Source organism: Opisthocomus hoazin, chromosome 6 (genome assembly GCF_030867145.1).
Source record: "Opisthocomus hoazin isolate bOpiHoa1 chromosome 6, bOpiHoa1.hap1, whole genome shotgun sequence".
Lineage (NCBI taxonomy): Eukaryota > Metazoa > Chordata > Aves > Opisthocomiformes > Opisthocomidae > Opisthocomus > Opisthocomus hoazin.
Window position 1 is genome coordinate 77,673,824 of NC_134419.1, and position 12,418 is coordinate 77,686,241.

Below are 12,418 nucleotides of genomic sequence, written 5' to 3' on the forward strand. Positions count from 1 at the left end.
CACCAGTACAGGCTTGGGGTGGACCTGCTGGAGAGCAGCTCTGCGGAGAGGGACCTGGGTGTCCTGGTGGACGACAGGTTAACCATGAGCCAGCAGTGTGCCCTGGCTGCCAAGAAAGCCAATGGGATCCTGGGGTGCATCAAGAAGAGTGTGGCCAGCAGGACGAGGGAGGTTCTCCTTCCCCTCTACAATGCCCTGGTGAGGCCTCATCTGGAGTACTGTGTCCAGTTCTGGGCTCCCCAGTTCAAGAAGGATGAAGAGCTACTGGAGAGAGTCCAGCGGAGGGCTACGAGGATGGTGAGGGGACTGGAGCATCTCCACTACGAGGAGAGGTTGAGGGAACTGGGCTTGTTCAGCCTGAAGAAGAGAAGGCTGCGAGGGGACCTTATAAATGCCTACAAATATCTGAAGGGTGGGTGTCAGGAGGATGGGGCCAAGCTCTTTTCAGTGGTGCCCAGTGACAGGACAAGGGGCAATGGGCACAAACTGAAGCATAGAAAGTTCCGTCTGAACATGAGGAAGAACTTCTTCCCTCTGAGGGTGACGGAGCACTGGAACAGGCTGCCCAGGGAGGTTGTGGAGTCTCCTTCTCTGGAGATATTCAAGACCCGCCTGGACAAGATCCTGTGCAGCCTGCTCTGGGTGACCCTGCTTGGGCAGGGGGGTTGGACTGGGTGACCCACAGAGGTCCCTTCCAACCCCTACTATTCTGTGATTCTGTGATTGAATCTGGTTCTCTTTGCTGTAAAGCCCCTCGCTCAGAGTCGCTCCCCGAGTCCAGCAGTTACTGCTACAGAAATCCCTTGGCATGATGTTGACTTGGGGGACAGCAAATGCTAAATATCTCCAGCGACGTGAAAGGGAAGCTCGCACCTTGTAACACTGCACATCCGAGGGCTCGGCAGTAGGAGTGACCGTAATCCTCTAGTTTCGATCTGAAAATTTGAGACTTGGAAACAGGTGTCTGTTGAACTGTATGAATTCAGTGAAGTTAAATTTGTGTTCTGTTTTTAAACTGTTTTCATGTTGCTTAAAAACCAAGGCTAACAACTGATCCTTCATTAGTGAGTAAATCATTACTTTCACTCAGAAAAAAGTGGGAATATTCGTATTTTTAACCTACCTATAGATAATACATGCACTGTTCCTGCATGTGTCGCAATTAGCCGTGTCTTGACCAGTCCGATATGAAAGCCTACAAAGACAAGAACACGAGGTCATTAAAAAGTAATTTGTTTTAACACGTTTTTGCCTTCTATGATGCTCTTAATAGAAATCAGAACTTCAGGAATACTTTTTTTTAACTTCAATATTGAATACAGAAATCTAGCCATTAGGAAAACAGGATCAAAAATAGCATATCCAGCTTCCCTGAACAACGGGAAGATGAAATTATTCTGCAAAATGAGTCTTTAATGACTGCAAGGAGATAAGATTTATTTCCATTATGCTTTTCTAAATAACAAGGAAACCACGTTACGTGAGCCTCTCTTTACGTACAGCTGCTGTGTACCGGAGTGATGAACCATCACTGCACACGGACACGCTTCCACTTCCCACAGACGGGACGGTGCTGGTGGCCTGGGGTCCTTCTGCCCTCTCAAACGCACAAGGCTTTTCCTAGCTGTTGCTGGATGTATAGAACATAATACTGGAAAACAGCATCTATTTAGAAATGCTCTCCCCCAGCAATGAGGTCTGGAGATCTGTTGTAATGGTGTTTGCGTCTTAAAAGGAAGGAAATGTAATTTAAATAACACTTCCCGTACTCACCAGCTGTGCTTTGTCACGCTTTGGTTTGAAGTCTGTTATAGCAGTGACTCTTAATTCACCTAGGTCTTGTCTCTGACTTGGCCAGTTTGAATTTTAACAGTTTTTTTTTTTTTAAGCAGGGTTGGACTAGATGACCCACAGAGGTCCCTTCCAACCCCTACCATTCTGTGATTCTGTGAAGTACTTTATTCTATATAGAAATTTTATTTAAATATATTAAATTAAAAAGAACACAGTTGCCTACCTATCAACACAAATGTTCATGCATGCAAATAAGTTTAAAATTAAAATTCCTAAGTCAATATTTAGGTAGTTACTTTTTTTTGTAAAACCACAAAGTTAGGATCTTTTGAAGTTATTTTTAGTTTGTGTAGAATCCAGACTAGTACGTGCAGTTTCTTCATAGTTGTTCTTAAAAGAAATAGGGAAATACCTCACCGGTGGAATTTTGAAGATGTGGAAAATCGATCTGGGCGGGATTACCGAAGGGCATGCTGCTGAAGCCGGGTGCCACCCTGGAGCCTGGGCCCCTCCTCGCCCAGGCAGCTCCCCTGACGGACCTCAGCTAACTGGGTGCTGGCGTGGCTGAGCAGGAGCAGCCCTGCCCTCCCTGCCCTCCGCTGCCCTTGCTGGGGGGGCAGGCTGCCTTCTGCTCTGCCCCCCTGACAAAGGAACAGTAATGAAAAATCCAGCATCTGCAGAAAAGTTGACTTAATTTTTATGTGACAAAATATCAGACCTGTATAATAGGAAGTGTTAACGGGAAGGTCCCTAAGATGGGAAACCAGCACTTCCTAAATGCTGCAGGCGATTTATTTATCCTAGTGAACGTACTGGTTTCTTTGAAAGCCATCATCTGGTCCTGTGTCACTTCTCCTTATTATTTTAAAGGTTTGAACACGGTTTAAAAGTTGATGGCATCGCTTATGTGTTTTATAGATGACATCACTTATGCGTTTTATATAGACTTTTAAGGAAGAAGAAATTCATCAGCATGAACTTGACGGCAGAGAGTGAACCCATAGTAGCCCAAGCTTGTCTTCACAGGTGACGTTTCTGCTTCCACCCCAGTTCCTGGGATTGTCCGTGGGTCGGGGTGGGGTGACCGCGGGGCGCTCTGGCCTGTGAGCGCGGCTCCTTGGCACACTGATAGCACAGACAGCAGTTCATAACGGGGTGAATCTGCTGCTTTTATAATAAAAGCTGTTTTTCCCTCCTGAAGCAAAATGCAAGGGGGAGTTCTTGCTGATCTAGTCGCTTTGCTTTATTGGGAGAGGGCTGGAACGCTCTGGGTTTAACATCTCGAGTAATAATTCAGCATCAGAAATACTTTTTCTTCAGAGGAACATACTCAAATTAACTAGATTGCCAAATTTTAACACAACAACAAAGTCAGATGTGAAAGAACTTCTACAAAGCAAGATTTCTATATTATGTACTGTTCCTTAGAGGGGGAAAAACCAGTACTGTTTTATATTTGATTATACCTGCTTTGCCTGCTCTCGAAGAGGGGTGAAGTAGTGTTTTTCACTTCCCCTTGTGAAATTTTTTGGAAGCTGACATTCAAATTGTCACCACACTATTAAACGTGGACTTGTAAAATGTTTTTTCCAAGCTATTGATCAAATACTAAAAACTCTTCCTGAAGATACAACATTTCAGGTTTACTGCTGGGCTGCTGACTGCCTTTATGTCCTGAGGACAAAGAGGGCAGTTAATAATTGCCTGCAGAGGAACGCGGCGCGGTTGTCTGAGTGCCTCCGTAGAGGTAAAGGCATAAACACACTGCCTTGGGTGCCAAGTTGGTGTTTGGGGTTGTTCTCCTCATTAGTTTCCAGTTGGGACGTTTTCATTCATCTTTGTACGCCTGCAAGCTGCCATTGCAGTCGGTTAATTATCTGGCTCGGAGGCTGACAGCCTCCTGCTCTCTGCCAGCCTCTCCTCTTCCTGCGCAGCGCTGCAGGGTTGATGCTGTGCACGTTTGGCCCGCCTCTCTGCTCTGCTGTTTAAGAAATAATTTAATTAGAAGGGTTTTTCCATAGGTTTCTCAAAGTCCAGTGTTTGCAGAAGCAGGATGTAGGTCACTTACCCTGCTAATTCCTGTCCCCGCTAGCCTGGACGGCTGTGAGAGGAGCCCTGTGACATCTCGTTTGTAGAGTTCCTTGGGAAAAGGGTTGGTCGTATTTTAGGGACATGCCTGGTGCTCCGAGGGATTTGCTCTAGAAAAGCACGGTTTCTGGCAGCAGTTGTAAAAGCGAGGTTGTCAGGTCGTCTGTTTACAGCAAATCTTGACAAGGCTTTATTTGTATTTATTTCTTCCCCTAGCCCGGGGTGTTTGAGAATTGTGGCTTTCACTGTGGGATTGGGAAAAGGTGAGAATTTTTTGTCGGAAAGAGAAGGGGGGATGAGGAGTATTCCTGTATGTGCTGAAAAGCGTGAGTGGAGAAGAGGAATAAAACAGAGCCCCCAGGGCAAAACTGTAGCGGTGGCGTATCCCAGCGATAGCCCACTCGATCTGGCGCAGAACTTAGAAACACTTCAGCAAGAAGTCATATGGGAATAAACACCCAAATAAACATATTGCTGTATTGGAACTCATACAGGTGTGTCTCTGCATCCGTACCTTCCCTGTACGCTCACACCCATACAACAGAAGCGTGTACCTGGTCACTGTCTTAATCACCACGCTGGCTTTACCACCCAGTTTCCACCAGCACCAGGCCCATCTTAACAAAATAACATGTTAGTTGGGAGAAACTCATCCAGTGCTGGTAGGCTGGTTACTCACTTAGCAAAAGTTATACTCTGTTTGGTCTCATTGTGGTTCGCGGAATCACAGAATCATTAACGTTGGAAAAGACCTCCAAAATCATCAGGTCCAGTCGTCACCCCAACACCACCATGCTTGCTAACCCGTGTCCCAAAACGCCACACGTTTTTGAACCCCTCCAGGGATGGTGACTCCACCACTGCCCTAGAAGCCTGGTCCAATGCCTGACCACTCTTTCAGTGAAGAAATTTCTCTGAATATCCAATCTAAACCTCCCCTGATGCAACTTGAGGCCATTGCCTCTTGTCTTACTGCCTGTTCCTTGAGAGAAGAGACTGACCCCCACCTCACTACAACCTCCTTTCAGGTAGAAAGGGATGAGGTCTCCCCTCAGCCTCCTCTTCTCTATAACTTGCAGTGGTTTTGATATCATATTAAAAATAAGTTATCAAACAAACTTAGGTTAACAAACCATCTTCCTAAAAATTGAATTTTCAGTATTTTACTTAAATTTTTCTAACACGTAAGATGATCTTTAAATGCACAATAATTCCAGCCTTTCAGATACTTAAAAACATATTTCCTAGCTGATGGTATAAGGCAGAATCATTAAGCTGGTGAAAATGGTCCTTTGATATAAGTGTTTAAAAATTATGTGATTTTTGGATGATTGGTTTGAAATCCTGTTTCCTCAGCTGACACATTCAACACTGCTTTCTTTTAGCATCATTGTCATTCACAAACTCTGCTGTTAACAGCAATACATTTTTCTTTCCCCCCCTAGTCAGATGTAATTCATGATGAACTTTTCTTAAAGCATCATTTTCCTTATTCAATATTTTTAGCTTCTCAGAGATGATTTTGCTTTCTAACTACAGATCTAGTGATGTTGCCTTCTCTGAACCATCCTATTAGTTGGGCTGCTTTGTAAGCCCCGAGAACACAACGTGGTGTCACGGTGTTTGGTTTCTGTTAGGCAGTTTGATAGCTCTTTCGCCGGGACTGTGTTGTGTGAGTGTTAGTGCAGTATGAATTCAGTCATTTCTATATAAATTAAACTCTTCAGGAAAGAATTCTGTTGTTGATACCCCAGGGCTTTGGACCTTCCCTTGCTTGTTTTCACATAATTATGCACATAAACACTTGCATGGAATTCATCTACTCCACGCCAGCAAAGATTTTAGTATTGGCACGATGTTTCCATGCCAATCCGAGGCAGTGAGGTTGATCTGCAGTGCAGAATTACTGAAAATCTGGGCTTCCCATCAGCATTAACTGTGAGAAACAGTTTGTGAGCACAGGCTGGGTACCGGGCTCGGGAGAGCAGAGTTCTGGGCACCTGCCTGTGAGATAGAGTGTTTTGGATAAGCTACTTTTTTCCTTCTCTTAAAAATAACTTGAAGAGTATTCCAGTGTAGAAGAGCTCAGGCTGGAGACCAGTAACTTCTTTCTTCATTGGTAAACTGGTTGATGTTTTTCTGTAAGAGTAAATCCTGTAAAATGTGAAGTTTTTCACAAAACAAAGATTCCTGCAGAAAATTTGTTTTCTTTTTAGAGAAATGAAAGTTGGCTTTGGTCTGTTTTAGATCCAAAGTGGAGTATTCAGTTTGTACGGACTGAAACGCCTGGCAGCCCGGAGCTCCCCCCAAGCTACGACTCCCGTGGGCAATGTACTTCACGTAAAAATAATCTCAGCATTAAGCCTTGCATCTTATTTTACTGATCTCAACATCTTGATTTTGGGGATGCCTCATCAGTTTAAGCATAAGAAGTGTTACATTTTTTAACTTGCTGGAGTCTCTCCCTTTTTTCATCCCTTCTTCAGGAAGGTTAAAGTGGATGACAGCGAGGTTGGGCTGACCCGTCTGGTCTGTAGGCTGGGGCACCGCTGCTGTGCTGCCGCCCCGTAACGCCTGATCGCTCTCGGGAGGAAGAAGGTCCATCAGCCTTGAAGTGAAATGGAGATCTAGTTACATTTTTGGTACTGAGGTGTGAGCAGAAATGGTGAATGTTGAATGAGAGGTGGTTGATTTTGCCTTTCTGGTTGTCATCCCGGTCTCCTGACCTTGCGCGGTGCGGTCCCTTGGGTGCTCCTGGGGGCTCTTGGACGCAGAGTTGCACGTGTTTGTGCTGCAGGGTGGGCTGCTCACTTCAGGTCTCCTGAGAGATGCAACATCTGGAATCCGCTGGTACGAAGATGTGAGGTGCAGTCAGAGGGCAGCACCTGGCATCCTGGCCTTCTACAACAAGTTGGTTCTTGACTTCTACTGCTGACCTCCATGAATAAGACCCCAGCAAATCTAGCCCCTTCCCCTGCCAGTCAGCAACGGCCCATTTTTTCCTTAGTGATCATAGTAAGAAAGACATTCTAATTTATATTTGGCAAAATATGATCTTGTGGATGCTGAAAGAAATCTTTTGGTTTAATTAGATTGCTTTCTGGGTAGCTGTCTAGAACCTGTAGTACTTTAAGATTTTTCTTCAAAAACAGTAATGAAAATAGACTTGAGTAAGTATGTGTTTTGTTTTTTTTTTTAAATCCTATCAGTATAGCAAAGTAAACATGGCACTATTCATTACTGGTTTGATGGGATGCACGCTGATCTGCACGAAGGGAACTGAACGCCTGTACTGGAATGCTTAACCAGCTTCCCTGGAACTCATATTATCACCGTGTCTCATACTACTTTAGCATCTAACATGTGTTTTGATATACAGAATCACAGCATGGTCGGAGTTGGAAGGGACCTCTGTGGGTCACCCAGCCCAGCCCCCTGCCCAAGCAGGGTCACCCAGAGCAGGCTGCACAGCACCGCGTCCAGGTGGGGCTTGAGTATCTTCAGAGAAGGAGACTCCACAGCCTCCCTGGGCAGCCTGGGCCAGGGCTCCGTCACCCTCAGAGGGAAGAAGTTCTTCCTCATGCACTAACAAGAAGTCATTACTCCAGTAGCTTGATTCTTCAAGACCTTACATCTTGTGTTTTCTGTTTTGGAACGGATGGATGCAGAGGGGCACGGTTGGTCTCCTGCATTACGCGGTGCTGTGTGGCTGGGCTCTGGGAATCGATTCGTTGGATCGCTGTGTCACCTTGGGAAGGGTATCTCATCCCCATCCTCAGTTTTTCACATACGCTTGCTGTCTACATTGCATATTATTTTCAGGAGGCTTTCATTTTATTGCGTTTCTTTTAGCATTCTTGGCACAACCTGAGCTTAACCTCAATTAACACTTCCAAGTATTAAAATATTATAATGAAGAGCAACCATTTTGCTGACATGGACTGGCAGTAACTAATAATAGGCTGCAATTTTCAGAGCAGCCTCAGGGAATTACACCCTCTAAATCCCTGTGAAATGCAGAATTTGTGCACCTGCTTGAGGCTTTTTTGAAAATACCGACTGAAACATCAAAATCTTCTTTGCATTAGAGTAGTTTTTTGCTCGTATAAGTTAGAGACCCCACTGAGCTGGTAGAGGGAAACTTGGATTTATATAATGCTGATTTTTTTCCATTGTTCAGTAGGCAGCTAGTGAAGGGGCACTAATTCAAGTGTCCTGGACATCTATTGAAAACAAATAAATAAAGAAAAAATCTTACGAAGCGATTTGAAAGGGCAGCTCTGTTACATCTGGATGTCTTCCCTTATCTGCTGGGATGTAGGGAATACTTCATATTAATTGAGTTACTTAATGGCATGATTTTACAGAAGTGGCTGTGCTTCAGAGTGTGTTTATGCTCTGATGGGTGTGCTCTTCAGATGATGCTGATGTTCATCACGCTTTTGATGTATTGCCACCAACAAGGAGGATCAGCAGACTTCAGGAATTTTTTTTTGTTGATGTTTTCATTAAAATGTAGTGAAACAAATCATCTTAAGGAGGCAGTGGGCCTTTGAAGTGGTTTTGAAGTGACAGCTCTGGCCGCGCTGAGTAGCTGAGGAAGTGTGGGCCGTGCTTCTCCTTAGGTCTTTGTGTAAATGGGAGTTGTATTGCCGTGCGTGGCCTGGTGCTGCGGGGACTATTCACAGCGTAGCGAGCCAAACACCCTCATGTTACCCGTCTTTACAGAATAATGGTTTAAAAATAAATAGCCTGGTGGAGAACTTCTCAAACCCTTTGTTTCCTACTGTAAAGTATTACAGAGCTAATACTGCTAATAACTATGCTTCAGGAGAAGATTATCCACACTTACCATTAACATAATTGGCCTTTTGGCAGAAGAAGATAACTTCACTATGTCACGTGTGTTCTAGTTGTCCTTATGACTTGAATAAGTCACATTTTAGCTATGTAAACTGCAGGAAAATCACTCGGCTGTGTTTTGCAGGTTAAAATAAATCCTGCTTAGCCATATAGGTTTAGTTTAACCTAGGACAGATTTGCTATTTTAATGGAAAGCCTCGTATAAACGCATTTGTATCGGCAGAATCCTGTTTCTGTAGGACGAATATCTGCCTCTGGTCCCCTTAAGAACTTGCATTCTGCTGTCAAACCAGCAGGTATGTACAGGTAGAAAACATCTCAGGTCACCCTCTGGCTTGTGTAAAGGTGTTCTGCTGGCCCAGTAGACAAGCAGAAAAAGTGTTTCAGCCTTGCTGCTGCTGTGTTGTCATTACATTCATAATTACCAATTAGCAGTTTTCATTTATAGAGATAGCAGTACAGCCTGATAAATATCAAGAATAGCGTTGTGCTTTGAGCAGTTATCTTGAGGCTTTTTTGTTTGATGCCTACAGCTGGATGCAAGCATTTAATTGTTTCATGCTTTTCAGAGGTCTGTTGGGTTTTGGTGTTTGTCTCAGGGCTTTTTTTTCCCTTTTTTTTTTTTTTTTCCCCTCCTTGGCTTTCACCTAAAGATTTTTCTTTTTTCCCTGTTGTTTGTTGGCGTTGCTTATTTGGCTCCCCAGTGCAAGCCCTGGGAGCATCCTTGGCGTGTCTCCCAGTGAAGGTGGGCCCCTTCCTGGTGTCTGAGCGGCTCCGTTCCCCTGCGTGTGACCGAGCAGGGCTGAGCTCCCCCAGCAGCAGGCAGTCCTGGCACCGTTCCGAGCAGCGACAGAAAGAGGTGCTGCAGGGTGCCCTGCACCAGGGTAGGTTGGCTTGGACTGAGCCCGATTCTTACAGATGGGTCATGTTAAACGAATTATGAGTAGAAGTCAGCTCTTTGGTTCTGCTCTGTAGCTTTTTGCAGAGGCTGGTGAAGGGCTGCGGAGCTCTCTTGTACCTCCAGCACTGGCAGCTCCACCCAGCTGGAAGCTGTTGCCCGACTTTCTTTAGCAAAGTCGCATGGACTTGCAGTCAGCATTTACCTTCGTGGTGGTTCTTTCCCATACTGGTCTGAAGTTATCAGTGCAGCTTTTCTGGGAACCATCAACGTATTTAGCAGCTGCAGGAAAGCTCTGTGCCTGTGCACTGGAGCACATGTGCAGAAATTGTAGAACCGTTTGGGTTGGAAGGGACGTTAAGGATCATCTGGTTTCAACCCCCCCGCCATCAGCAGGGACCCCTTCCACCAGCCCAGGGTGCTCAGAGCTCCATCCAACCTGGCCTTGAGCACTGCCAGGGAGGGGGCAGCCACAGCTTCTCTGGGCAACCTGGGCCAGTGCCTCACCACCCTCATGGGGAAGAATTTGTTCCTTATATCTAACCTAAACTTACCCTTTTTCAGTTTGAAGCCATTCCCCCTTGTCCTATCACTCCATGCCCTTGCAAAAAGTCCCTCTGCAGCTTTCTTGTCCTGTGGTACAAAGCTCAAGCACAAACCAGTTTGCTTGTGGGGTGTGCTGGGATCCGGGGAGCGCTCGGCGAGAGCCGCGCAGGTCCAGTCGGCTGGTTTTCTTTAAGTCGTTACTGTGTGAGGATTAACTAAGCCCTAATGAACAGAGTTCTCCTCTCTCTGAGGAAGAGGAGAGCCCGTGAGTCGCAGGGACGTGGGAGGCCGGCGGGCTGGGCAGACGCGCAGTGGCACGGCTGGAGGGACCGAGGCTCAGGCCGTCCTCGTCAGTCGCTGTGGCCATCAGAGTAGAGGGGAAGAACCTAGGTGTCGTGCTGGGTATGAGTGTGTTTTAACACGCACCAAAAAAGAAAAAGGCAAAAGAAACACTGCACAAATTCACTAACTCATTTTTGAGAGGTTGTTTTAACTGATGGCAGAGGATGAAAGCAGAAATCCTCTGATGCTCTAAAATAATATCAGACTTTTTTCCTCTTGTTTTTCCTATCTGTCTTGTTATTACAGGGCTGATATTATTCATTTGGTTTTTGAAAACACTTTGAAATGTACAGAAGCTCAATGGTGAGATTTTTGAGACTGTTTCCAAGACAGTAGTTTGTTGTCTTTTACTGAATCCTGACAGTTGGAAGCAGATGACTAATTTTCTTTTTGAGGTATTTGCACTGTGGGTGTATGGCATGACTCCCAAGACAGCAATTCAAGTACTTTCACCCCATAAATACATTTTATATTATACTCAGGTTAGTCAGGGAGTGACGAGTTTTTTAAAAAATACATATTTTAATAAGGCTGTCTAGAGATTTTAAAAAACCCACTGAGAACAGAGAGAATGAAAACGTATTTCAAGTGAAATCACAAAATCTTACAGGAATTAAGTGCACGTGAGGTCTCGCATCTCTCTTGAATATTTGTGCCTCTGTTACCTCATCAGAAAAATCAGGAGGACAATTAAAATGTCAACTCTTTGTATTAATTCAGGGAATTTGTTTGATCTAGCTGAGTAGCAGCTGTATCGCTGGCACAGAATTCTTCGGCCGAACGCTTCTGGCGGGCTACGAGGATGATGAGGGGACTGGAGCATCTCTCCTACGAGGAGAGGCTGAGGGAGCTGGGCTTGTTCAGCCTGGAGAAGAGAAGGCTGAGAGGGGACCTTAGAAATGCCTCTAAATATCTGCAGGGTGGGTGTCAGGAGGACAGGGCCAGACTCTTTCCAGTGGTGCCCAGCGACAGGACAAGGGGCAACGGGCACAAACTGAAGCAGAGGAAGCTCCAGCTGAACAGGAGGAAGAACTTCTTCCCTCTGAGGGTGACGGAGCACTGGCCCAGGCTGCCCAGGGAGGCTGTGGAGTCTCCTTCTCTGGAGATATTCCAGCCCCGCCTGGACAAGGTCCTGTGCAGCCTGCTCTGGGTGACCCTGCTTGGGCAGGGGTTGGGTTGGGTGACCCACAGAGGTCCCTTCCAACCCCTGCCATTCTGTGAGTTTGTGATTCTGTGATTCTGTTATCGGGGAGCGCTCTCCAGGAGTTAGGCTGAGATGGGCTCTGTCTCTTTACCCCTTGCACTCTCCATCTTTCTGCTGCGCCTTGCTCTGCACCTCAGAGCGGCCGAGACCTCTGAACCAGCAGCTCTGCTGCACCCATCCCTTTACTGCAGCTCCGCCGCGTGTTGCGCTCCTCTGCTGAGTCCCCATTCCTCTTCCACCCCCAAACCCACCGCATTTTAAAATCCGTTTCTTCCGCATGTCGTTTTTGGGACTCGCTGGGGCGACGTGCCTGATGGCTACACCGCTGAGCACAAAGCCCTGCCTGCAGCCCGTGCCTTCGCACCTCCTTTCTCCTACCCGGAGCCCGGCTGTTTCTCAACTACGGAGCGGTTTTTCAGCTCCCTGCTCTGTGGCTAACAGCCCTTCGTCAGCTGCAGCACGGAGACTCAGAACTGCACGGTTTTACTGCGAATGAAACCCTCTCAACCGGTCGGAGCAAAGGGTGTTTCACAGGTCTGAACTAACAGTGCGATTACGGGCGAATAACTATGAAAACACGACACCTTGGATTCTGCTTGAGTCGGGCTTCTGAATGAAGAGGGCTGCTAACAGGCCTTGTTTCTATAAAGGAGGGAAGGTAAGAGAACTAAGCAGTCTGTGGT

General features: G+C 46.1%; 2 protein-coding genes across 4 annotated transcripts in view; one reads left to right on the top strand and one right to left on the bottom strand.

Annotated features, from left to right (window-relative positions):
* Positions 1–12,418, top strand: part of DOCK1 (dedicator of cytokinesis 1) — a 339,932-nt gene that overhangs the window by 126,609 nt on the left and 200,905 nt on the right. The gene's annotated exons all lie outside the window — the stretch shown is intronic.
* Positions 1–12,418, bottom strand: part of INSYN2A (inhibitory synaptic factor 2A) — a 53,160-nt gene that overhangs the window by 13,346 nt on the left and 27,396 nt on the right. The window contains exon 3 of the mRNA XM_075423921.1: positions 1,124–1,195. Within this exon, the coding sequence (XP_075280036.1) occupies positions 1,124–1,195 (72 nt within the window). The remainder of the gene's footprint in view (positions 1–1,123; positions 1,196–12,418) is intronic.